General features: G+C 55.6%; 2 protein-coding genes across 3 annotated transcripts in view; one reads left to right on the top strand and one right to left on the bottom strand.

Annotated features, from left to right (window-relative positions):
• The window catches only part of nek11 (NIMA-related kinase 11), a 362,483-nt gene extending 347,542 nt beyond the window's left edge, over positions 1-14,941 (bottom strand). For both annotated transcript variants that reach the window (XM_085989285.1, XM_085989286.1), the window contains exons 1-2: positions 14,837-14,941; positions 7,355-7,671 (exon numbers count right to left, since the gene is read on the bottom strand). In XM_085989285.1, coding sequence (XP_085845411.1) covers positions 7,355-7,521 — 167 coding nt within the window. In that variant the 5' untranslated portion in view covers positions 7,522-7,671; positions 14,837-14,941. The remainder of the gene's footprint in view (positions 1-7,354; positions 7,672-14,836) is intronic.
• Positions 14,942-15,341: 400 nt separating this feature from the next.
• The window catches only part of aste1b (asteroid structure-specific endonuclease 1b), a 44,301-nt gene continuing 32,124 nt past the window's right edge, over positions 15,342-27,518 (top strand). The window contains exon 1 of the mRNA XM_085989282.1: positions 15,342-15,646. The gene's annotated coding sequence lies outside the window, so the exon portion shown is untranslated. The remainder of the gene's footprint in view (positions 15,647-27,518) is intronic.

The following is a 27,518-nucleotide window of genomic DNA, read 5'->3' as shown; positions in this document are numbered from 1 at the left end:
AAGGGGAGGATAGATAAGCATATGAGGGTGAAGGAAATAGAGGGCTATGCTGATAGAGTTAGATGAGGAAAGACGGGAGGAGGCTCGAGTGGAGCATAAACACCGGCATTGACTGGTTGGGCCGAATGGCCTGTTTCTGTGCCGTATATCCTGTGTGCCTTCAGCTGCCAAGGCCCTAAGGTCTGGAATTCCCTCCCTAAACCTCTCCGCCTCTCTACCTCTCTCTCCTCCATTAAGGCGCTCCTTAAGACCTAGATCTTTGACCAAGCTTTTGATCACCTGCCCTAATATCTCCTTATGTGGCTCGGTGTCAAATTGTTGATTGATAACGCTCCTGTGAAGCGCCTTGGGATATTTTACGATGTTAAAGGCACTATATAAATGAAAGTTGTTGCTGTTGTCTATTCATCACAAGCCTAGTCCCATTTCCCATTTACCTATTAAATGTAAAAGATATTGCTACATTGCTATAGGACTCAACTTACTGCCACTAACTGCAGCTTATCCACTTGCTTTAAAAATGCCCTCAAGCCTAATATTTCGCAAGGGAACTGGAAACATCAAATGGTAGAAAGTAATCTGAATATTTAACTTTTTCATTATGTTATCTTCTGACACAGGCACGCAGCTTGTGCGGGGAATACTGTTCTGAAGTGGAACGGAAATGTCAGTTATTAAATAATGTATGAAATGTATTAAATTGTGGCGTACCAATCACAGAAAGGACACAATCCACTTTCCGGTCCGTAGACTATAAATCAGGCGTCATGCCTTTAAGAAGGATCACACCTTTAAGAAACTCGATCTGCAACATAGTTAAGCCCAGAGCGGGGGAGGAGGAGTCGAAGCTGTGCACTGATGAAAGGCAGTCGTATTTTGTGTAGTCTCTGACTCCATTTTGTGTTCAGCATGCAGCCTTAACAATTAAACCTTTTCTGTTGAACCTCTCCGAGTTCAGTATTTTTTGCTAGGAGTACGTAGACTCCTACATTGGTGACCCCGACGCTCAGGACGACTCCTAAGCGTAACCATGGCTGACACAAACGCAGTTTCTGTGAAGCTGCCGGAGTTCTGGGAGAACCTGGCCACCGCCTGGTTCCTTCAAGCTGAATCGCAATTCCGACTCCGCGGCATCACTGCCGACGCAACGATGTACGACTACCTCCTCGCCACCCTGGGCAGCTCCACAATCACGAAAGTCTGGACAACACTACAAAACCCTCCGGAGGAAGGCAAGTACGCACATCTCAAGGCCGCGCTCATTAAAAAATTCACAGCCTCCCAATTCTTGCGCAACTGCCACCTCCTCGACCTCCCGGGTGATATACCTATCAATTCATCCAATGAAAAGCGACGAGTTAAGATAGTAACTATAGGTTTTTATTGGCTAAATAACAGAGCCCACCCTCGTGGGTGATCGGGTCCAACAAGGAGGAATACCAGCCAGTCGACCACCTTTATACCTGGGCAAGCAGGCGGAGCCATGGGCGGAGTCAGCTGTGGTCAGCCCAGGTATAACAGCGTGACAAGAGGTGACCTTGAGTAGTGATACAACAGTGTAAACAGTGATAACCATAGTGTAACGATATAAACAGTGATAACCATAGTGTAACGATAGTGAACGATAAAAGTGGTTTACCACACCGGGCCTCGGTGACTCCACGCCGTCAGACTTGCTCTCACACATGCTTGCTCTGACCGACGAGAAACCGCCCGGCTCCCTCTTCTGCATGCTCTTTATCCGCCAACTACCTCCCAGCATCCGCCCGGCGATCGTGGCGTCCAGCCTCACGGACCTCAAGGCCCTGGCCGACGAAGCTGATAAGCTCCTGTCCGCCAGCTCCAACCACGCTGTCACCCCCGACCTGGCCTCCGCAGCATCGGTGCGTGCTCCATCCTCTATCGCGCGGCCACACAGCTCGGCCACGAGGCCCCCCAGGCCCCCACGTCCCCCAAGCCCTCCGACCCAGGGCTACTGCTACTTCCATACCCGGTTCGGCGCACGGGCACGCCGCTGCAGCCATCCCTGCATGTTTCCAACTGCCCCCACACCAGCCTACACGATGGCCGTGGGGCAAGCAGGCGCGCTGCTGTACGTTACGGACAGCACCTCCGGACGCCGTTTCCTATGCGACACGGGCGCGCAGCGCATCATCCCCGCGTCCGCCCTCGAGATCCAGCGAGGCGGCCGCAGCCCTGCACTGGCTGCCGCCAACGGCACCGACATCCGGACGTACGGCACCCGCACCGTCACCATCGACCTCGCAGGCCGCCGCTACCACTGGGAGTTTATCACCGCCAAGGTGCTCTCCCCGCTCCTCGGTGCGGATTTCCTGTGCGCCCACGGCCTGTTGGTCGACATGCCTCGGCGCCGCCTCGTGGACATGAACACCATGTCGCCTATCCCGGGCGCCATGGCCCCCCCGCAACCCGCCAAACTGGCGTGGCAGTGCCGCGCCCGCTCAACGGACGACTACTCAGCACTCCTGGCTGAGTTCCCAGCCCTCACCAACCCGACCTTCTCCGCGAAGGTTGCTAAGCACGGGGTAGAACACTTCATCCCCACCACAGGCCCACCGGTGTATGCCCACGCCCGCAGGCTGGACCCGGCCAAGCTGGAGATCGCGCGGGCCGAGTTCGCCACAATGGAACAGCTCGGCATCATCCGCCGCTCCAACAGCCCCTGGGCCTCCCCACTCCACATCGTCACCAAACCCGACGGGGGATGGCGCCCCTGCGGGGACTACCGGCGCCTAAACGACGCCACCACGCGGGATCGGTACACCATACCGCACATTCAAGACTTCTCGGCTAGACTGGCCGGCCGCTCAGTCTTCTCCAAAGTTGACCTGGTGCGCGGTTACCATCAGGTGCCAGTCCACCCCACGGACGTTCCCAAGACGGCCATAATCACCCCTTTTGGGCTATTCGAGTTCCTCCGAATGTCCTTCGGCCTCAAAACGCGGCCCAGGCCTTCCAGCGGCTCATGGACTCGGTCCTCCGGGACCTGAAGTTCCTCTTTGTCTACCTGGATGACATCCTGGTAGCTAGTTCCTCCAAGCAGGAACACATCGAGCACCTCCGCACCCTGTTCCAGCGGCTCAGTGAGCACGGGCTCATCATCAGCCCAGCCAAGTGCCAATTTGGCCTCAGCAGGATCGAATTCCTCGGCCACCACATCACGCAGGACGGAGCCATTCCCCTGCCCGCCAAGGTGCAAGCCGTCCAGCAGTTCCCCGACCTACCACCATCAAAGGCCTCCAGGAGTTCTTGGGGATGATCAACTTTTACAACCGCTTCATTCCCGGAGCGGCCTCCCTCATGCGGCCCCTATACGAAGCCCTCTGGGGTAAGAAAGACAGAATGGCGATCGAGTGGTCGGCGGACATGTTGACCGCTTTCGACTCGACCAAAAAGGCGCTCGCCGACGCCACCATGCTCGCTCACCCACAGCCCAACGCCAGGGTGGCCCTCACCACGGACGCCTCCGACCACGCGGTCGGCGCCGTGTACGAACAGTGGGTCAACGGGGCCTGGCAACCGCTGGCCTTTTTCAGCCGCCAACTGTGCCCCCCGGAGGCCAAATACAGCGCCTTTGACCGCGAGCTCCTCGCACTGTACCTGGCAGTCCGCCATTTTAGATTTCTTCTGGAGGGCCGCCCCTTCACCGCATTTGTCGACCACAAACCCCTGATATTCACGATGGCGAAATCTGCGGACCCGTGGTCAGCCAGGCAACAACGCCAGCTTGCCGCGGTGTCCGAATTCACCACGGACATCCGGCATGTCTCCGGTCGAGACGTGGTGGCTGACTGCCTATCCCGCCCCACCGTCCACGGCGCCCACCTGGCAGTGGACTATGCTCAACTGGCAGCAGAGCAACGCACCAACCCCGATCTGCTCTCCGTGCCCACAACCCTCCCAGGGCTGTGACTGACCGACGTCACCTGCGGCCCGTCCGCCGTCACAGTCAAACGCGACACCTCCTTGGCGCAACCCCGCCCCGTAGTCCCGGCGTCCTGGCGAAAACAGGTGTTCGACATCGTCCACGGCCTCTCACACCCCAGCACCCGCGCGTCCATTAGACTGGTGGCCAACCGATTTGTCTGGCGCGGCCTGCGCAAAGATGTGCGCGTCTGGTCCAGATCCTGCATAGCTTGCCAGCGTGCCAAAATCCACCAGCATGTCAAAGCCCCACTCGAGGAGTTCACCGTGCCAGAAAGAAGGTTCGACCACGTCCACATCGACCTCGTCGGCCCCCTGCCGCCATCACAAGGTCACACGCACCTGCTGACAATCGTGGACCGTACCACCCGCTGGCCCGAGGCCATTCCACTGACGTCCACCACCACCGCCGACATCGCGAGGGCGTTCATCGGTACCTGGGTCGCTCGGTTCGGCGTCCCCTCCGACATGACGTCGGATAGAGGCCCGCAGTTCACCTCTGATCTGTGGGCCGCCATCGCCCGAAACCTCGGGGTGGCCGTTCACCGCACCATGGCTTACCACCCCCAAGCCAACGGACTGTGCGAGCGATTCCACAGGTCCAGGAAGGCATCCCTCCGCGCCAGCCTCGAGGACGAGGCTTGGATCGACCGCCTCCCGTGGGTGCTACTTGGCCTACGCTCCGCGGTCAAGACCTGCAAGCCTCGGCAGCGGAACTCGTGTACGGCCAGCCGCTGCGCATACCCGGAGAGTTCCTGCCCACCGCCACGACCCCCTGGTCGGCTGACCAGCAACGCCGCGCTTTCGCCAACCGAGCACAACAGTTCGCTCCGGTACCCACCGGCCGGCACGGCGAACCAGCAACCCGCGTACCACCTAGCCTGCACATGGCCAAATTTGTTTTTGTGCGCCATGACGCCCACCGAGGACCTCTACGGCCCCCAAACGACGGACCCTACAAGGTACTCCAGACGGGGAACAAGTTCTTCCTCCTCCAAGTGGGCGGCAGAACTGACAAGGTGTCGCACCTAGAGCCCGACGAACCCGTTCAAGTGGGCCAACCCCCACCGCGGGGCAGACCGCCTAAGAGCCCGACACGTCCAACCGCCCCGCTCCCGACACCAACCGCCAAGAGCCGTTCCGGCTGTGCCATCAAGCTGCCACGCTGGTTCGTACACTCCCTACTAGCGGATTCTGGGGGGAGCTGTGTGACGTACCAATCACAGAAAGGACACAATCCGCTTTCCGGTCCGTAGACTATAAATCAGGCGTCATGCCTTTAAGAAGAATCACACCTTTAAGAAACTCGATCTGCAACATAGTTAAGCCCAGAGCGGGGGAGGAGTCGTCGAAGCTGTGCACTGATGAAAGGCAGTCGTACTTTGTGTAGTCTCTGACTCCATTTTGTGTTCAGCATGCAGCCTCAACAATTAAACCTTTTCTGTTGAACCTCTCAGAGTTCAGTATTTTTTGCTAGGAGTACGGAGACTCCTACAAAATACTATTAGGTTCTGTATCAAAACTGGTCATCTGCTCTATATAATAAGCTGTTTAAAAATATATATAGCAAAACATGAGGCTGAAAGTACAGGTGACCAACATTAATCCCAACTGACTGCCAGGTAGTGGACAGGAAAAGCCTGGAAATAATTGTTCCACAGATGTCCCACCCCTCCAGGGAAAGCCAGCCTCTACTTTATTGCCCACCATGCTCTGACTGTGTCAGCCGTGGCTCAGTGGGCGGCACTCTCGCCTGAATCAGCAGGTTGTGAGAAGCACGACAGAAATGCAAGTCTTTTTATTTTTAGGATAGGAAGCTCAGCAAAGCAGGATGAGGAATTGGGGAAAATCAAACAGGCAAAACCTACTGATGCTCCAACGTGCTGCATTGCTTCGTCACACTGCCTTAGACCAGTCCCAACCGAGAAAGAGTACAGCCAGCTCATTTAAAAAAAAGTAATCAATAAGGACAGGAATGCCTTGTTGACATGAGCTATCACTTGGGAGGACAGGCCACTAGAAATTGATAAACGAGACAACTGAGGGATACAAGAGGATGTAACTCCAGCCTACTCCAATAAAGACTTAGGGCTGGATTTTCATTAAGCTGTCGGGAAGGAGGCGGGACTACAACTTTCGGGTTTTAGTCCCACCTCTATCGACGTCCGGCCAATCGACGCGATTTTCCCTTGATTGACCTTGTTGAGCCCGCCCAGCGGGCTCAGCAGGCCAATTAAGGGCCACCCAGCAATAGGTGACGTCACAGACTGAAATTTCATCTGTCAAGAGTTTTTGACAGATGAAATATCAGTGTTTCACAGCTGTTTGAAGCTGTCAAACACTGACAGTCTGACTTCTAACCTGAGTCCTTCTACACAGACTCAGTTAGAACTCTCACTGACACTGAAAGCTGAAGGCTGCCACTTTTGACAGATCGCAGCCATTCAGCTTTCAGTTCTGGCTGAGTGATGGGCTCCCGACGCCTAGAGGAAGAAAGGCTGTTAAGTAAGTAAAAGTACTTTACACACTTTAGACACACCAAACACACTTACCTTTGCACTCATGCACCCATCACTCACCTGAACACCGACATCGCGACCCCTCCAAGTCCTTCAACCCGACGGCCCGCCTGCTCTAACCTGGCGTGGTTTGGAGCCGTCGGGAATCCCACACGACACCCCTCAAAATAGGGATTAGGCTAAAAACTGCCTGTTAACTACCTGTTAACAGGCAGTTAATTGGCACTAATGCCTTCCCGCCTCGGGTCGGCGGGTCCCAGTGCGGGGCAGGTACCCGCCTCCTTTGAAACTTACGTGGAGGCGGGTTTTGGGCGGGATGGTGTCGGGACCCCCGAATTTGGGATTTTTGCCCCCCGCACGCCTGAAAGCCCGCCTCACGGCACACTGAAAATCTGGCCCCTAATATTCTTCCTTAGTTGAAACAAAGGGAAATCTGGGATAGTCGAACCCGTGCAACATTAATCTTCTCTATTTAACCTTAGCGATGTCCTTCATTTTGATTTTTCAGTGATAAAAGGCTGATCTTAATAGGGCTCCAACATATGAAAGGAGCACCATACTGTCCCCTGGGAAATCACACTCACTCACAACCTCAATCATAGAAATTTACAGCACAGGAGGCCATTTGGCCCATCGTGTCTCTGCGCGGCCGAAAAAGAGCCTCATCCCACTTCCCAGCTCTTGGTCCGTAGCCCTGTAGGTTACGGCAGTTCATGTGCATATCCAAGTACTTTTTAAATGCGATGAGGGTTTCTGCCTCAATACTTTCATTCATGCACTATCCAGCACCCAAGCATAACAGCTTAGCAATCTCTGTAAGTTCTAGTTGTAACTAGTGATTATCTACTGTGACCACACTACTTTTTAAAAAGTTTCAAACTTCAACTTACAGCTCTTCTCCTTCTCGGGATTTCTGGTCCAATACAAGGTAAACCATCCCAAAACTGCCTCTACCAAGTCTTTCCTTAACCAGGTATCTTCTTGCGATCAGCGACTCAATGCAGACTGTTGCAAAAGTGTCTGTGACGCTTTTTGTGGCCTCTCGGAATTTGGGCATGTTTCCCCTCTCACGGAGCGAGTATTGACAGCTTTCCTCCAACGCGCTTTATTTTTTAACGTCCCAGATACAGAGCCTCCCGAACACCCACTGTAACACCCAAATGTCAAACACAGTTTCCAGTTACAGTACGGAATGCTTTAAATAGCCCTGAAAATGAACATAAATGTTACATTAGTAATACAATAATAAAAAATCTATTGATCAGATATTGCAACCTGTAGCTAAGAATCATGAGCAGCAAACCATTTAGCAAACAGAAGTTCAATATGCCAGTTAAAGAAAGAAAGACTTCCATTTATACAGCACCTTTCACGACCACCAGACATCCCAAAGCGCTTTACAGTCAATGAAGTACTTTTAGTTTGAAGTGTAGGAAATGCGGCAGCCAATTTGCGCACAGCAAGCTCCCACAAACAGCAATGTGCTAATGACCAGATAATGACCAGATAATCAGTATTCTGGCTCGGTATGGAACTAAAAGCCTCAAGTTTTGACAGTGATGTCCATTGAACCTACTTACATAAGAACATAAGAAATAGGAGCAGGAGTAGGCCATATAGCCCTTCGAGCCTGCTCCGCCAGTCAATGAGATCAAGGCTGATCTTCTACCTCATCTCCACTTTCCTGCACTATCCCCATATCCCTCTATTCCCTTAAGATTCAAAAATCTATCGATCTCTGTCTTGACTATACTCAACGACTGAGCCTCCACAGCCCTCTGGGGGCAGAGAATTCCAAATATTCACCACCCTCGGAGTGAAGAAATTTCTCCTCATCTCAGTCCTAAATGGCCGATCCCTTATTCTGAGCCTCGTCCGAAAGACGGCACTTCCGACAGTGCAGCAGACCCTCAGCATTGCACTGGAGTGTCAGCCTAGATTTTTGTGCTCAAGTCTCTGGAATGGACTGCGAACCCACAACTTTCTGACTCAGAGATGAGAGTGCCGCCCACTGAACCACGGCTGTGAATGTGTGTGCACCAGCTGGTTATTAGGATGTGTTGGAAAGATTCGTATTTGGCAATTAAATATTAACTGAAAGCTGAAGATCTGTGGCCCAAGTGCATTACACAACAATTGAAAGTATTCCCATTGTTGCAATAATTATTAGTCTCCGTATGCGACACGATTTATCAACAAGCGGTGATGAGGGTCCAGTCATAAGGGGTTAAAGGACTATCTGCCTAGGGTTGCCACGATGCATTTATGACACTGGGATGATCCTGATAATTAACAACAGTGATTTGATTTTCTGTTGACTGCAGTAATGGGATCAAAAAAAGTTCAGCAGCACTTATTATGCCCTGTGTTGCTATGGTTATGGCTGATCCTTGATCGTGCCTTTAATGCTCTCCTCCACCGCCCACCCATCCGCCCATACGGCTAGAGGCATTTGGAGACTAGCTCTGGTTACAAACTTACCTCAGGTATAGAGAAATCTACAGGAGCAAACATCCATCACATGATATTGTTCATATATCTTTTAATATTTCAAGCTTGCAATGTGAGCAAAATATATTGTATTTTAAAGAAGGAAATAACACACAGTTAAAGGACTAACTTTGTAGTTTAGAAGATATCCAAATCTACTCTAATAATTTAAATCTCTCACTGAGATTATGATTTGTAACTCACTCCCACATACATAGAATCATAGCAATTTACAGCACAGGAGGCCATTCGGCCCATCATGTCTGTGCCGGCCGACAAAGAGCTCTCCAGCCTAATCCCACTTTCCAGCTCTTGGTCCGTAGCCCTGTAGGTTCCGGCACTTCAAGTGCATATCCAAGTACTTTTTAAATGTGATGAGGGTTTCTGCCTCGACCACCCTTTCAGGCAGTGAGTTCCAGACCCCCACCACCCTCTGGGTGAAAAAAGTTCTCCTCAACTCCCCTCTAATCCTTCCACCAATTACTTTAAATCTCTGCCCCCTGGTTATTGACCTCTCTGCTAAGGGAAACAGATCCTTCCTATCCACTCTATCCAGGCCCCTCATAATTTTATACACCTCAATCAAGTCTCCCCTCAGCCTCCTCTGTTCCAAAGGAAACAACCCCAGCCGATCCAGTCTTTCCTCATTGCTCAAATTCTCCAGTCCTGGCAACATCCTCGTAAATCTCCTCTGTACCCTCTCTAGTGCAATCACATCTTTCCTGCAATGTGGTGACCAGAACTGTACGCAGTACTCTAGCTCTGGCCTAATTAGCGTTTTATACAGTAACATGTTTCCACAATCCATGGTAATTAGCAGTTTTTCAAAAGTTGTTATTCCAATGATAAACCTCTTTACATTAAACACAAACTGCCAAAGCAGTTGCTCCAATTGAAGTCCACAGATATGAAACTGAACAAGCCTAAAACAGAATCAGTTACCTATACAGTAGTTTGAGTTCACTACGTCTAAACCTTAAAAGAAACTATCAATGTCCAAAAACGAGTGGCTTTCAAACTGTTTTAAATCAATACTGCAAAATATATTTTGTTAAAAAGAGTTTATCTGTACCAGAAGCGTTTTATTAAAAAATGCTAAACCAAGGCCCCGTCTGCTCTCTCAGGTGGGTGTAAAAGATCCCATGGCACTATTTCGAAGAAGAGCAGGGGAGTTCTCCTTGGTGTCCTGGGGCCAATATTGTCCCTCAATCAACATCACTAAAAAACAGATTATCTGGTCATTATCACATTGCCGTTTGTGGGAGCTTGCTGTGCGCAGATTGGCTGCTACATTACAACCATGACTACACTTTAAAAAGTACTTCATTGGCTGTAAAGTGCTTGGGGTTGTCCTGAGGTTATGAAAGGTGCTATATAAATTTCTTTATATATATATATGCAATAGATTTTATGCAACATGCCTATTTGTTCCCCCTATGCTCCTGCACCTTGTTTAAATTAACAACTGCAGACAAGTTATTTGATTATGCACATATAGATTTATATCCAATAAATTTTATGCAATGGATTCTATCCAATAGATTCTGTGCAATAGTATTCATGTAAGAAATATATGCAATAGATTCCATCCAATAGATTCTGTGCAATACTGTAGTATTCATGTAAGAATTATATGCAATAGATTCTATCCAATAGATTCTGTGCAATAGTATTCATGTAAGAAATATAGGCAATAGATTCTATCCAATAGATTCTGTGCAATAGCATTCATGCAATAAATATATGCAATAGATTCTATCCAATAGAATCTGTGCAATAGCATTCATGCAATAAATATATGCAATAGATTCTATCCAATAGATTCTGTGCAATAGCATTCATGCAATAAATATATGCAATAGATTCTATCCAATAGATTCTGTGCAATAGCATTCATGCAATAAATATATGCAATAGATTCTATCCAATAGATTCTGTGCAATAGCATTCATGTAACAAATATATGCAATAGATTCTATCCAATAGATTCTGTGCAATAGCATTCATGCAATAAATATATGCAATAGATTCTATCCAATAGATTCTGTGCAATAGTATTCATGTAAGAAATATAGGCAATAGATTCTATCCAATAGATTCTGTGCAATAGCATTCATGCAATAAATATATGCAATAGATTCTATCCAATAGAATCTGTGCAATAGCATTCATGCAATAAATATATGCAATAGATTCTATCCAATAGATTCTGTGCAATAGCATTCATGCAATAAATATATGCAATAGATTCTATCCAATAGATTCTGTGCAATAGCATTCATGCAATAAATATATGCAATAGATTCTATCCAATAGATTCTGTGCAATAGCATTCATGCAATAAATATATGCAATAGATTCTATCCAATAGATTCTGTGCAATAGCATTCATGCAATAAATATATGCAATAGATTCTATCCAATAGATTCTGTGCAATAGCATTCATGCAATAAATATATGCAATAGATTCTATCCAATAGATTCTGTGCAATAGTATTCATGTAAGAAATATAGGCAATAGATTCTATCCAATAGATTCTGTGCAATAGCATTCATGTAATAAATATAGGCAATAGATTCTATCCAATAGATTCTGTGCAATCGCATTCATGCAATAAATATATGCAATAGATTCTATCCAATAGATTCTGTGCAATAGCATTCATGCAATAAATATGTGCAATAGATTCTATCCAATAGATTCTGTGCAATAGTATGCATGTAAGAAATATATGCAATAGATTCTATCCAATAGATTCTGTGCAATAGCATTCGTGCAATAAATATATGCAATAGATTCTATCCAATAGATTCTGTGCAATAGTATTCATGTAAGAAATATAGGCAATAGATTCTATCCAATAGATTCTGTGCAATAGTATTCATGTAAGAAATATAAGCAATAGATTCTGTGCAATAGTATTCATGTAAGAAATATAGGCAATAGATTCTATCCAATAGATTCTGTGCAATAGTATTCATGTAAGAAATATATGCAATAGATTCTATCCAATAGATTCTGTGCAATAGCATTCATGTAAGAAATATATGCAACAGATTATATCCAATAAATTTTATGCAATGGATTCTATCCAATAGATTCTGTGCAATATTATTCATGTAATAAATATATGCAATAGATTATATCCAATAAATTTTATGCAATGGATTCTATCCAATAGATTCTGTGCAATAGTATCCATGTAAGAAATATATGCAATAGATTCTATCCAATAGATTCTGTGCAATAGCTTTCATGTAATAAATATATGCAATAGATTCTATCCAATAGATTCTGTGCAATAGCATTCATGCAATAAATATATGCAATAGATTCTATCCAATAGATTCTGTGCAATAGCATTCATGCAATAAATATATGCAATAGATTCTATCCAATAGATTCTGTGCAATAGCATTCATGCAATAAATATATGCAATAGATTCTATCCAATAGATTCTGTGCAATAGCATTCATAGAGTCATAGAGTTATACAGCACAGAAAGAGGCCCTTCGGCCCATCGTGTCTGCGCCGTCCATCAAGCCCTGTCCAATCTAATCCCATTTTCCAGCATTTGGTCCATAGCCTTGTATGCAATGGTATTTCAAGTGCTCATCCAAATGCTTCTTGAATGTTGTGAGGGTTCCTGCCTCTACCACCCTTTCAGGCAGTGAGTTCCAGACTCCAACCACCCTCTGGGTGAAAAAGTTCCTCCTCAAATCCCCTCTAAACCTCCTGCCCCTTACCTTGAATCTATGCCCCCTTGTTATTGACCCCCCTACTAAGGGGAAAAGTTCCTCTTTATCTACCCTATCTATGCCCCTCATCATTTTGTACACCTCAATCAGGTCCCCCCTCAGCCTTCTTTGCTCCAAGGAAAACAACCCCAGCCTGTTTAGTCTTTCTTCATAGCTGAGGCGCTCCATCCCAGGTAACATCCTGGTGAATCTTCTCTGCACCCTCTCCAAAGCAATCACATCCTTCCTATAGTGAGGCGACCAGAACTGCACACAGTACTCCAGCTGTGGCCTCACCAGCATTTTGTACAGCTCCATCATAACCTCCCTGCTCTTATATTCTATGCCTCGGCTAATGAAGGCAAGTATCCCATATGCCTTTTTAACCACCTTATCTACCTGTTCCGCTGCCTTCAGGGATCTATGTACATGTACACCAAGGTCCCTCTGACCCTCTGTACTTCCTAGGGTCCTACCACTCATTGTGTATTCCCTTGCCTTATTTGTCCGTCCAAAATGCATCACCTCGCACTTTTCAGGGTTAAATTCCATTTGCCACTTTTCCGCCCATCTGACCAACCCGTTTATATCGTCCTGTAGCCTGAGGCTTTCCTCCTCGCAATTTACCACCCCACCAATTTTCGTGTCGTCTGCGAACTTACTGATCATACCTTTTACATTCTCATCCAAATCATTTATGTAGATCACAAACAGCAAGGAACCCAGCACCGATCCCTGAGGTACCCCACTGGACACAGGCTTCCAGTCACAAAAGCAACCTTCGACCATCACCCTCTGCCTCCTGCCACTCAGCCAGTTTAGGATCCAACGTGCCAAGGCACCCTGGATCCCATGGGCTCTTACCTTCTTGACCAGTCTCCTATGCAGGACTTTGTCAAAAGCCTTACTGAAGTCCATGTATACCACATCCACAGCATTTCCCTCACCCACACACCTAGTCACCCCCTCGAAAAATTCAATCAGATTGGTCAGACATGATTTACCCTTGACAAAGCCATGCTGACTATCCCCGATTAATCCTTGCCTCTCCAAGTGGAGACTCATTTTGTCCCTCAGAATCTTTTCCAATAATTTCCCTACCACAGATGTTAGGCTCACTGGCCTGTAATTCCCTGGTTTATCCCTGCTACCCTTCTTGAATAATGGTACTACGTTAGCTGTTCTCCAGTCCTCTGGTACATCCCCTGTGGCCAGAGAGTTTCTGAAAATTTGTGTCATGCAATAAATATATGCAATAGATTCTGTCCAATAGATTCTGTGCAGTGGCATTCATGCAATAAATATATGCAATAGATTCTATCCAATAGATTCTGTGCAATAGCATTCATGCAATAAATATATGCAACAGATTCTATCCAATAGATTCTGTGCAATAGCATTCATGCAATAAATATATGCAATAGATTCTGTCCAATAGATTCTGTGCAGTAGCATTCATGCAATAAATATATGCAATAGATTCTATCCAATAGATTCTGTGCAATAGCATTCATGCAATAAATATATGCAATAGATTCTATCCAATAGATTCTGCGCAATAGCATTCATATAAGAAATATATGCAATAGATTCTATCCAATAGATTCTGTGCAATAGTATTCATGCAATAAATATATGCAACAGATTCTATCCAATAGATTCTGTGCAATAGCATTCATGTAAGAAATATATGCAATAGATTCTATCCAATAGATTCTGTGCAATTGCATTCATGTAAGAAATATATGCAACAGATTCTATCCAATAGATTCTGTGCAATGGTATTCATGTAAGAAATATATGCAATAGATTCTATCCAATAGATTCTGTGCAATAGCATTCATGTAAGAAATATATGCAATAGATTCTATCCAATAGATTCTGTGCAATAGCATTCATGTAAGAAATATATGCAATAGATTCTATCCAATGGATTTTATGCAATAGTATTCATGCAATAAATATAGGCAATAGATACTATCCAATAGATTCTGTGCAATAGCATTCATGCAATAAATATATGCAATAGATTCTATCCAATAGATTCTGTGCAATAGCATTCATGTAATAAATATATGCAATAGATTATATCCAATGGATTTTATGCAATAAATATTTTGCTCCCTCCTGCCCCTTGTTTACCTGGCCGCCGATCTCCGGGGTTTGGCGTCCGGTCGCTGGGCGACGGCGCGGGGCCCGCTGGGAGATGCCCGCCCGCGGTCAGCCATTGGCTGCTTTAGCAGCGACGTCAGTGCCACGGCGCCCGCCCACTTCCGGCGGAAACGGCTGCTTCCCTTGCCTTGTCCCTCCTCGGTTCCTTCCCCAAAAATGGTGTATGTTTGTTTTTTAAAGATTTGTTGTTGTTGTATTTTATTTGCTGGCACATTTGACCTTGATATGAAGATTAATCCTGAATACTTACATCAATATTCATATCAAACCATTCTAATTACGCGCGATGTGTTTTATTTCCCTTAAATGATAGCAAAGACTTTCAAAACAAACTCTTTTTCTCTGCACTTTGCATATTACTTCGATTAAGTGCTAAAAAGTTCTCAATATCTCCAGTGCAAACTCTATGGAGCCACGTTGGGGGCAGTTTTCAGTCGGAACTGTTGTTGTTTCGAGTGTTTGCATTCCGGCCCACCATTGCCAGGGACAAGAGGGAGCTTCATTCCGGTCCGGGCTGCGCTCCAGGTCAGACTGGTTTTATTTTGTTGTTGTTTTAAATATCGCGATCGAGTAATTTTCAAACCTTGAGGACAATGGATGCAACTCTGACCTGGTCCACACCGACATCTCACCGTCACAAATAACAACACAAAACGCTGGGGGGAAAAAACCTCAGCAGGCCAGGCAACATCCGTGGAGAGAAAGACAGAGTCAACGTTTCAGGTCGAAACCCTTCGTCAGGACTGAGAAAAAAGCAAGAAATGAAACAGATTAAAAAAAGCAAGTTTGGGGGCTGGGAAATGTGGGAGGGGATGAAAGAACGAAAGGGAAGGTCTGGGGGGGTGGGGGCGTGAAGAGACATGAAGAGATATTCAAGGCGAGACGAGACGGTAATATAGAAACAAAGAAGATAGGAGCAGGAGTAGGCCATTCGGCCCCTCGAGCCTGCTCCGCCATTTAATAAGATAATGGCTGATCATCCAAATTCAGTACCCTGTCCCTGCCTTCTCCCCATATCCCTTGATCCCTTTAGCCTTAAGAAATATATCCAACTCCTTCTTGAATATATTTAATGAATTGGCCTCAACTGCCTTCTGTGGTAGAGAATTCCACAAGTTCACCACTCTGGGTGAAGAAATTCCTCCTCATCTCAGTCCTAAATGGCTTACCCCTTATCCTTAGACTGTGACCCCTGGTTCTGGACTCCCCGACCATCGGGAACATCCTTGCTGCATCTAGTCTGTCTAGTCCTGTTAGAATTTTATAAGTTTCAATGAGATCCCCTCTCATTCTTCTAAACTCCAGCGAGTATAAGCCCAATCAACCCAATCTCTCCTCATACGCTGGAAAAACTCAGCAGGCCAGGCAACATCCGTGGAGAGAGACACAGAGTCAACGTTTCAGGTCAAAACCCTTCGTCAGGACTGAGGAAAAAAGCAGGAATGAAACAGATTTAAAAAGCAAGTTGGGGGCTGGGAAATGGGGGAGGGGATGAAAGAACCAAAGGGAAGGTCTGGGGGGGGGGGGGGGTGAAGAGACATTAAGAGATATTCAAGGTGAGACGAGATGGTAATAGGACAGGTAAAGACACAGGATAGCTCTACATGAAGTGTGAAATACGCTGGCAGTCACAGTCACAACCTGTATCGCCACAGCTGCAGAGCTTCCAACCTTTGGTCCCCTGCAGTGTTAATGCTCATCTCTCCACACTCGCCTCTGTTGCAAAGATCCTAGAATGGTTACAGCACAGAAGGAGGCCATTTGGCCCATGCCGGCTCTCTGCAAGGGCACTTCAGCCAGTCCTGCTCCTGCCGCCCTTTCCCCGTAGCCCTGCAAATTTCTTTCCTTCAGGTACTTATCCAATTCCCTTTTGAAAGCCACGATTGAGTCTGCCTCCACTGCCCTCTCAGGCAGCGCATTCCAGATCCTAACCACCCGCTGCGTAAAAAAAGTTTTTTCTTACATCGCCTACATGGATTTTAGGAAGGTGTTTGACAAAGTATCACATAGAAGTTTTTCTGGTACATTGATGACTGTATCGGTGCCATTTCCTGCTCTCTCCCTGAACTAAAAAATTTCATTCAATTTGCTTCCAATTTCCACCCTTCCCTCACCTTCACATGGTCCATCTCCGACTCTTCCCTTCCCTTCCTCGACTTCTCTGTCTCCATTTCTGGGGATAGGCAATGGACAAACTTCACTATAAGCCCAGACTCCCACAGCTACCTGGACTACATTTCCACTCCGCTTCCTGTAAGGACTCTATTCCATTATCCCAGTTTCTCCGTCTCCGCCGCATCTGTTCTGACGATGCCACCTTCCATACTAGTGCTTTCGACATGTCTTCCTTTTTCCTCAACCGAGGATTCCCCTCTACCGTGGTTGACACAGCCCTCGACCGTGTCTGTTCCATTTCCCGCACTTCTGCTCTCACCCCTTCCCCTCCCTCCCAGAACCACGATAGGGTTCCTCTTGTCCTCACCTTTCGCCCCACCAGCCTCCACATTCAACGGATCATCCTCCGCCATTTCCGCCACCTCCAACGTGATCCCACCACCAAACACATCTTCCCCTCACCTCCCCTTTCAGCATTCCGAAGGGACCGCTCCCTCCGCAACACCCTGGTCCACTCCTCTATCAACCCCAACACCCCTTCCCCTTCGCCCGGCACCTTCCCATGCAAGCGCAAGAGATGCAACACCTGCCCTTTTACCTCCTCCCTTCCCACTGTCCAAGGCCCCAAACACCCCTTCCAGGTGAAGCAGCGATTTACTTGTACTTCTTGCAATTTAATATACTGTATTCGCTGCTCACGATGCGGTCTCCTCTACACTGGGGAGACCAAATGCAGATTGGGTGACCGCTTTGCGGAACACCTCCGTTCAGTCCGTAAGGGTGACCCCGAGCTTCCGGTCGCCTGTCACTTTAATTCTCCGCTCCACTCCCACTCTGACCTCTCTGTCCTCGGCCTCTTACACTGTTCCAATGAAGCTCAACGTAAGCTCGAGGAACAGCACCTCATCTTTCAGTTAGGCACTTTACAGCCCTCTGGACTCAACATCGAGTTCAACAATTTCAGACCATAACCTCGGCCCCTATTTTTCTCTCACACAGCAGCTGTTGATGATTCTGCCAGTGCCATTTACACTTCATCTAGAGTCATCTTTTGTTTCTTAACTTGTCCCATTACCATCTCCTTTTGCCTTGCACCCTCATCCCTTTTGTCTCTTAATCTCTCCGGCCTTCCACCCTATCAGACCTTCCCTTTTGTTCTTTCCTCCCCTCCTCCCTCTCCTACACTTGCTTAAAAATCTGTTCCATCTCCAACTTTTTCCAGTTCTGACGAAGGGTCATCGACCTGAAACGTTACCTCTGTTTCTCTTTCTACAGATGCTGCCTGACCTGCTGAGTATTTCCAGCATTTTCTGTTATTATTTCAGATTTACAACATTCGCAGTATTTTTGCTTTTGTACCACATAGAAGGCTGATTAAGAAAATTGAGGCTCATGGAATAGGTGGGTCAGTGGCAGCTTGGATAAGGAATTGGCTTAAGGACAGAAAACAGCGAGTTGTGGGAAATGGCAGTTTTTCAGACCAGAGGATGGCAGACAGTGGTGTTCCCCAAGGGTCAGTGCTGGGGCCATTGCTTTTTCTTTCTGATATATATAAATTACCTGGATATTGAAATACAGTGTAGATTTTCTAAATTTGCCAATGACACCAAACTTGGGGGTATGGTGAAAAGTGAGGATACCAATCGACTGTAACAGGACATAGAAAGGCTAGCAGAATGGGCAGACAAATGGCAGATGGAATTTAATACAGAGAAGTGTGAGGTGATACATTTTGGCAGAAGGAACAGGGAGAGGCAATATACACTTAATGGCACAGTTTTAAAGAGTGTGCAGGGACAGAGGGACCTGGGAGTTAATGTGCATAGGTCCCTGAAGGTGGCAGGACATATTGAGAGAGTGGTTAGCAAAGCATATGGGATCTTGGGCTTCATAAATAGAGGTATTGAGTACAAAAGTAGAGAAGTTATGCTGAACCTTTATAAAGCGCTGGTTAGGCCACAACTGGAGTACTGCGTCCAGTTCTGGTCACCATACTTTAGGAAGGATGTGAAGGCCCTTGAGAGGGTGCAGAGGAGATTTACCAGAATGGTTCCGGGGATGGGGGATCTTAGCTACAAGGACAGGTTGCAGAAGCTGGATTTGTTTTTATTAGAGCAAAGGAGGTTGAGGGGTGATTTGACAGAGGTGTACAAGATTATGGCGGGTTTGGATAGGCTAGACGGGGAAAGGCTGTTCCCACTAGTTGATGGTACAAGGGCCAGGGGACACAGATTTAAGGTTTTGGGCAAGAGATACAGGGGGATGTGAGGAAAAACTTTTTTACGCAGCGAGTGGCGAGGACCTGGAACTCGCTGCCGACGGAAGTGGTGGAAGCGGAGACACTCAATGTTTTCAAGGGGAGACTGGATAGGCACTTGAGGGAAATAAACTTGCAGTGCCACGAGGATAGAGCGGGGGAATGGGACTGACTGGATTGCTCTACAGAGAGCCGGCAAATGGCCTCCTTCTGTGCTGTTATGACTTTGGTTCTTTTGCCAATCACCTTAAATCTGTGTCCTCTGGTTCTCAACCCTTCTGCCAATGGGAACAGTCTCTCTCTATCTACTCTGTCTAGACCCCTCGTGATTTTGAACACCTCTATCAAATCTCCTCTCAAACTTCTCTTCTCCAAGGAGAACAACCCCAGCTTCTCCAGTCTATCAATGTAACCGAAGTCCCTCATCCCGGAAACCATTCTCGTAAATCTTTTCTGCACCCTCTCTAAGGCCTTCACATCCTTCCTAAAGTGCGGTGCCCAGAATTGGACACAATACTCCAGTTGAGGCCGAACCAGTGTTTTATAAGGGTTCATCATAACTTCTACGCTTTTCTACTCCATGCCTCTATTTATGAAGCTTTGTGCTTTTTTAACCACTTTCTCAACCTGCCCTGTCACTTTCAACGACTTGTGTGCATATACACCCAGGTCTCTCTGTTCGGGCACCCCCATGTGCTATTAGGGATTTTACTGCCTCTGTGGGACAGGGAGGGCGGGGGGCGGGGGGTGGGGGGGGGGGGGGGTTCACTGCTGCTTCTACAACTCCTTGTTTTTTTTAAAAACTTGTAATGACTTGTCTTACGGGAACGTAAGAAACAGGAGCAGAAGTCGGCCATACGGCCCCTCGAGCCTGCTCCGCCATTCAATGAGATCTTCGACCTCATCTCCACTTTCCCGCCCGATCCCCATATCCCTCGATTCCCCTAGAGTCCAAAAATCTATCGCTCTCAGCCTCGAATATACTCAACGACTCAGCATCCACAGCCCTCTGGGGCAGAGAATTCCAAAGATTCACAACCCTCTGAGTGAAGAAATTCCTCCTCATCTCAGTCCTAAATGGCCGACCCCTTATCCTGAGACTGTGACCCCTGGTTCTCGACTCTCCAACCGGGGAAACAACCTCTCAGCATCTACCCCGTCAATCCCTGAAAGAATTTTGCCTCAAACAGAACCTTGTCTGAGACCGTGGGGCTGGCGGCTCGCATCCTGAGCAAGACAACCAGTCGCAGTCAATCTGTGGCGCCCGGGCTCTCGCTCCCGCTCTTTACATAGCAGCTCCTCCATTCCAGCCGGCATGCTGGAGCCTCCGAACCAATCACAACCCGCCAGAGCCAGTCACGTGCCCCCTTGCCCAATAGAACAGGAAACATAGAAGATAGGAGCAGGAGTAGGCCGTTCGGTCCCTCGAGCCTGCTCCACCATTCAATGAGATCATGGCTGATCATCCAAACTCAGTACCCTGTCCCTGCTTTCTCCCCATATCCCTTGATCCCTTTAGCCTTAAGAAATATATTCAACTCCTTCTTGAATATATTTAATGAATTGGCCTCCACTGCCTTCTGTGGTAGAGAATTCCACAGGTTCACCACTCTCTGGGTGAAGAAATTCCTCCTCATCTTTGTCCTAAATGGCCTACCCCTTATCCTTAGACTGTGATCCCTGGTTCTGGACTCCCCGACCATCGGGAACATCCTTCCTGCATTTAGTCTGTCCAGTCCTGCTAGAATTTTATAAGTTTCAATGAGATCCCCTCTCATTCTTCTAAACTCCAGCGAGTACAAGCCCAATCTACCCAATCTCTCCTCATACGTCATTCCTGCCATCCCAGGTATCAGTCTGGTGAATCTTCGCTGCACTCCTTCCATGGGAAATGAGGGGGCAGGGCTTTGTCCTCTTCTGGTTAGACACAATTAACTGTAAATTAACAGAAATTTTAAATAAACCTTATCAAATTAAATTATAATGACATTACCCGGGGTGACGATGCACTCCAGTCCCCACGGCACCCCGCTCGGAAGGCCTCGGTCGTGCCGGCGGACACGGCCTGCTCCATCTCCAGGGCCACCCAGGCGCCAACGTGGCCGCGGAAGAGAGGCCGGGCAGTCGGGCCGAACGACCCCCTCGACCTGTTAATGGCCACTTTGGCCAGGCCCAGGAGCAGTCAAACAAGGAGGTACTCCCACCCGCTCCGCCCCCCTCCGCCCGCTCTCCTCCCCCCTCCGCCCGCTCTCCTCCCCCCTCCGCCCGCTCTCCTCCCCCCTCCGCCCGCTCTCCTCCCCCCTCCGCCCGCTCTCCCCCCCCCTCCGCCCGCTCTCCCCCCTCCGCCCGCTCTCCCCCCCCCCCCTCCGCCCGCTCTCCCCCCCCCTCCGCCCGCTCTCCCCCCCCTCCGCCCGCTCTCCCCCCCCCCCTCCGCCCGCTCTCCCCCCCCCCTCCACCCGCTCTCCCCCCCCCCTCCGCCCGCTCTCCCCCCCCCTCCGCCCGCTCTCCCCCCCCCTCCGCTCGCTCTCCCCCGCCCTCCGCCCGCTCTCCCCCCCCCGCCCGCTCTCCCCCCCCGCCCGCTCTCCCCCCCCCGCCCGCTCTCCCCCCCCGCCCGCTCTCCCCCCCCCGCCCGCTCTCCCCCCCCGCCCGCTCTCCCCCCCCCGCCCGCTCTCCCCCCCCCGCCCGCTCTCCCCCCCCCCGCCCGCTCTCCCCCCCCCCCGCCCGCTCTCCCCCCCCCCGCCCGCTCTCTCCCCCCCCCGCCCGCTCTCTCCCCCCCCCCGCCCGCTCTCTCCCCCCCCCGCCCGCTCTCTCCCCCCCCCCGCCCGCTCTCTCCCCCCCCGCCCGCTCTCTCCCCCCCCGCCCGCCTCTCCCCCCCCGCCCGCTCTCTCCCCCCCCCGCCCGCTCTCCCCCCCCTCCGCCCGCTCTCCCCCGCCCGCTCTCCCCCCCCGCCCGCTCTCCCCCCCCGCCCGCTCTCCCCCCCCGCCCGCTCTCCCCCCCCGCCCGCTCTCCCCCCCCGCCCGCTCTCCCCCCCGCCCGCTCTCCCCCCCGCCCGCTCTCCCCCCCCGCCCGCTCTCCCCCCCCGCCCGCTCTCCCCCCCCCGCCCGCTCTCCCCCCCCCGCCCGCTCTCCCCCCCCCGCCCGCTCTCCCCCCCCCCCGCCCGCTCTCCCCCCCCCCCCGCCCGCTCTCCCCCCCCCCCGCCCGCTCTCCCCCTCCCCCCGCCCGCTCTCCCCCTCCCCCGCCCGCTCTCCCCCCCCCCGCCCGCTCTCCCCCCCCCCGCCCGCTCTCCCCCCCCCCGCCCGCTCTCCCCCCCCCCCGCCCGCTCTCCCCCCCCCCGCCCGCTCTCCCCCCCCGCCCGCTCTCCCCCCCCCCGCCCGCTCTCCCCCCCCCCCCGCCCGCTCTCCCCCCCCCCGCCCGCTCTCCCCCCCCCCCCGCCCGCTCTCCCCCCCCCCGCCCGCTCTCTCCCCCCCCGCCCGCTCTCTCCCCCCCCGCCCGCTCTCCCCCCCCGCCCGCTCTCGCCCGCCCGCCTCTCCCCCCCCCGCCCGCTCTCCCCCCCCGCCCGCTCTCCCCCCCGCCCGCTCTCCCCCCCGCCCGCTCTCCCCCCCGCCCGCTCTCCCCCCCGCCCGCTCTCCCCCCCCGCCCGCTCTCCCCCCCCCGCCCGCTCCCCCCCCCGGCCCGCTCTCCCCCCCCCCGCCCGCTCTCCCCCCACCCGCCCGCTCTCGCCCGCCCGCTCTCCCCCCCCCCCGCCCGCTCTCCCCCCCCTCCGCCCGCTCTCCCCCCCTCCGCCCGCTCTCCCCCCCTCCGCCCGCTCTCCCCCCCTCCGCCCGCTCTCCCCCCCCTCCGCCCGCTCTCCCCCCCCCCTCCGCCCGCTCTCCCCCCCCCCTCCGCCCGCTCTCCCCCCCCCCCCTCCGCCCGCTCTCCCCCCCCCCCCTCCGCCCGCTCTCCCCCCCCCCCCCTCCGCCCGCTCTCCCCCCCCTCCGCCCGCTCTCCCCCCCCTCCGCCCGCTCTCCCCCCCCCCTCCGCCCGCTCTCCCCCGCCCGCTCTCCCCCCCCCGCCCGCTCTCCCCCCCCGCCCGCTCTCCCCCCCCCGCCGGCTCTCCCCCCCCCGCCCGCTCTCCCCCCCCCGCCCGCTCTCCCCCCCCCCGCCCGCTCTCCCCCCCTCCGCCCGCTCTCCCCCCCCCCCCGCCCGCTCTCCCCCCCCGCCCGCTCTCCCCCCCCCGCCCGCTCTCCCCCCCCCGCCCGCTCTCTCCCCCCCCCCCGCCCGCTCTCTCCCCCCCCGCCCGCTCTCTCCCCCCCCGCCCGCTCTCTCCCCCCCCCGCCCGCTCACTCCCCCCCCCCGCCCGCTCTCTCCCCCCCCGCCCGCTCTCCCCCCCCGCGCGCTCTGCCCCCCCCTCCGCCCGCTCTCCCCCGCCCGCTCTCCCCCCCCGCCCGCTCTCCCCCCCCGCCCGCTCTCCCCCCCCGCCCGCTCTCCCCCCCGCCCGCTCTCCCCCCCCGCCCGCTCTCCCCCCCCGCCCGCTCTCCCCCCCCGCCCGCTCTCCCCCCCCCCCCGCCCGCTCCCCCCCCCCCCCCGCCGGCTCTCCCCCCCCGCCCGCTCTCCCCCCCCCCCCGCCCGCTCTCCCCCCCCCCCCCCCCGCCCGCTCTCCCCCCCCCGCCCGCTCTCCCCCCCCCCGCCCGCTCTCCCCCCCCCCCCGCCCGCTCTCCCCCCCCCGCCCGCTCTCCCCCCCCCCCGCCCGCTCTCCCCCCCCCCCGCCCGCTCTCCCCCCCCCCCCCGCCCGCTCTCCCCCCCCCCGCCCGCTCTCCCCCCCCCGCCCGCTCTCCCCCCCCGGCCCGCTATCTCCCCCCCCCGCCCGCTCTCTCCCCCCCCGCCCGCTCTCCCCCCCCCGCCCGCTCTCGCCCGCCCGCTCTCCCCCCCCCGCCCGCTCTCCCCCCCGCCCGCTCTCCCCCCCGCCCGCTCTCCCCCCCCGCCCGCTCTCCCCCACCGCCCGCTCTCCCCCCCCCGCCCGCTCTCCCCCCCCGCCCGCTCTCGCCCGCCCGCTCTCCCCCCCCGCCCGCTCTCCCCCCCTGCCCGCTCTCCCCCCCGCCCGCTCTCCCCCCCCGCCCGCTCTCCCCCCCCGCCCGCTCTCCCCCCCCCCCCCCCCGCTCTCCCCCCCCCCTCCCCGCTCTCCCCGCTCTCCCCCCCCCCCCCGCCTCCCCGCTCTCCTCCCCCCCTCCCCGCTCTCCTCCCCCCCTCCCCGCTCTCCTCCCCCCCTCCCCGCTCTCCTCCCCCCTCCGCCCGCTCTCCTCCCCCCTCCCTCCTCCCCCCTCCCTCCTCCCCCCGCCCTCCTCCCCCCCGCTCTCCTCCGCCCGCTCTCCTCCCCCCTCCGCCCGCTCTCCTCCCCCCTCCGCCCGCTCTCCTCCCCCCGCTCCCCTCCCCCCTCTCTCCTCCCCCCTCCCCCCGCTCTCCTCCCCCCTCCCCCCGCTCTCCTCCCCCCTCCCCCCCGCTCTCCTCCCCCCTCCGCCCGCTCTCCTCCCCCCTCCGCCCGCTCTCCTCCCCCTGCTCTCCTCCCCCCTCCGCCCGCTCTCCTCCCCCCCCCCGCTCTCCTCCCTCCCCGCTCTCCTCCCCCCCGCTCTCCTCCCCCCCCGCTCTCCTCCCCCCCGCTCTCCTCCCCCCCGCTCTCCTCCCCCCGCTCTCCTCCCCCCGCTCTCCTCCCCCCGCTCTCCTCCCCCCGCTCTCCTCCCCCCGCTCTCCTCCCCCCGCTCTCCTCCCCCCGCTCTCCTCCCCCCGCTCTCGTCTCCTCCCCCCCGCTCTCGTCTCCTCCCCCCCGCTCTCGTCTCCTCCCCCCCGCTCTCGTCTCCTCCCCCCCGCTCTCGTCTCCTCCCCCCCGCTCTCGTCTCCTCCCCCCCGCTCTCGTCTCCTCCCCCCCCGCTCTCGTCTCCTCCCCCCCGCTCTCGTCTCCTCCCCCCCGCTCTCGTCTCCTCCCCCCCGCTCTCGTCTCCTCCCCCCCGCTCTCGTCTCCTCCCCCCCGCTCTCGTCTCCTCCCCCCCGCTCTCGTCTCCTCCCCCCGCTCTCGTCTCCTCCCCCCCGCTCTCGTCTCCTCCCCCCCGCTCTCGTCTCCTCCCCCCCGCTCTCGTCTCCTCCCCCCGCTCTCGTCTCCCCCCTCCCCCCCCCGCTCTCGTCTCCTCCCCCCCCCGCTCTCGTCTCCTCCCCCCCCGCTCTCCTCCTCCCCCCCCCGCTCTCTCCTCCCCCCCCCCCGCTCTCCCTCCCCCTCCCCCCCCGCTCTCCTCCCCCCCCCCGCTCTCCTCCCTCCCCCCGCTCTCCTCCCCTCCCCCCCCGCTCTCCTCCCCTCCCCCCCGCTCTCCTCCCCTCCCCCCCGCTCTCCTCCCCTCCCCCCCGCTCTCCTCCCCTCCCCCCCGCTCTCCTCCCCTCCCCCCCGCTCTCCTCCCCTCCCCCCCGCTCTCCTCCCCTCCCCCCCCGCTCTCCTCCCCTCCCCCCCGCTCTCCTCCCCTCCCCCCCGCTCTCCTCCCCTCCCCCCCGCTCTCCTCCCCTCCCCCGCTCTCCTCCCCTCCCCCCCCGCTCTCCTCCCCTCCCCCCCGCTCTCCTCCCCTCCCCCCCGCTCTCCTCCCCTCCCCCCCCGCTCTCCTCCCCTCCCCCCCGCTCTCCTCCCCTCCCCCCCCGCTCTCCTCCCCTCCCCCCCCCGCTCTCCTCCCCTCCCCCCCCCGCTCTCCTCCCCTCCCCCCCCGCTCTCCTCCCCTCCCCCCCCCGCTCTCCTCCCCTCCCCCCCCGCTCTCCTCCCCTCCCCCCCGCTCTCCTCCCCTCCCCCCCCGCTCTCCTCCCCTCCCCCCCCGCTCTCCTCCCCTCCCCCCCCGCTCTCCTCCCCTCCCCCCCCGCTCTCCTCCCCTCCCCCCCCGCTCTCCTCCCCTCCCCCCCCCGCTCTCCTCCCCTCCCCCCCCCGCTCTCCTCCCCTCCCCCCCCCGCTCTCCTCCCCTCCCCCCCCGCTCTCCTCCCCTCCCCCCCGCTCTCCTCCCCTCCCCCCCCGCTCTCCTCCCCTCCCCCCCCCGCTCTCCTCCCCTCCCCCCCCCGCTCTCCTCCCCTCCCCCCCCCGCTCTCCTCCCCTCCCCCCCCGCTCTCCTCCCCTCCCCCCCCGCTCTCCTCCCCTCCCCCCCCGCGCTCTCCTCCCCTCCCCCCCCCGCTCTCCTCCCCTCCCCCCCCCGCTCTCCTCCCCTCCCCCCCCCCGCTCTCCTCCCCTCCCCCCCCCCGCTCTCCTCCCCTCCCCCCCCGCTCTCCTCCCCTCCCCCCCCCGCTCTCCTCCCCTCCCCGCTCTCCTCTCCTCCCCTCCCCGCTCTCCTCTCCTCCCCCCCCCGCTCTCCTCTCCTCCCCCCCCCCCCCGCTCTCCTCCCCTCCCCCCCCCCGCTCTCCTCCCCTCCTCCTCCCCTCCCCCCCCGCTCTCCTCCCCTCCCCCCCGCTCTCCTCCCCTCCCCCCCGCTCTCCTCCCCTCCCCCCCCCGCTCTCCTCCCCTCCCCCCCCCGCTCTCCTCCCCTCCCCCCCCGCTCTCCTCCCCTCCCCCCCCGCTCTCCTCCCCTCCCCCCCCGCTCTCCTCCCCTCCCCCCCCGCTCTCCTCCCCTCCCCCCCCCGCTCTCCTCCCCTCCCCCCCCGCTCTCCTCCCCTCCCCCCCCCGCTCTCCTCCCCTCCCCCCCCCCGCTCTCCTCCCCTCCCCCCCCCCGCTCTCCTCCCCTCCCCCCCCCCGCTCTCCTCCCCTCCCCCCCCGCTCTCCTCCCCTCCCCCCCCCGCTCTCCTCCCCCTCCGCCCGCTCTCCCCCCCCCTCCGCCCGCTCTCCCCCCCCCCTCCGCCCGCTCTCCCCCCCCCCGCCCGCTCTCCCCCCCCCCCCTCCGCCCGCTCTCCCCCCCCCTCCGCCCGCTCTCCCCCCCCTCCGCCCGCTCTCCCCCCCCTCCGCCCGCTCTCCCCCGCCCGCTCTCCCCCCCCCGCCCGCTCTTCCCCCCCGCCGCTCTCCCCCCCCCCCCGCCCGCTCTCCGCCCCGCCCGCTCTCCCCCCCCCGCCCGCTCTCCCCCCCCCGCCCGCTCTCCCCCCCCCCGCCGCTCTCCCCCCCCCGCCCGCTCTCCCCCCCCCCCCCCGCCCCTCCCCCCCCGCCCGCTTTCCCCCCCCCGCCCGCTCTCCCCCCCCCGCCCGCTCTCCCCCCCCCCGCCCGCTCTCCCCCCCCCCCGCCCGCTCTCCCCCCCCCCCGCCCGCTCTCCCCCCCCCCCGCCCGCTCTCCCCCCCCCCGCCCGCTCTCCCCCCCCCGCCCCCGCT

This window comes from Somniosus microcephalus, chromosome 5, assembly GCF_052327205.1.
Source record: "Somniosus microcephalus isolate GS21.2 chromosome 5, FLI_Smic_1.0, whole genome shotgun sequence".
Taxonomy (NCBI): Eukaryota; Metazoa; Chordata; class Chondrichthyes; order Squaliformes; family Somniosidae; genus Somniosus; species Somniosus microcephalus.
Note: the sequence above shows the minus strand (reverse complement) of the source record. Positions and strands in the feature narration are given on the sequence as shown.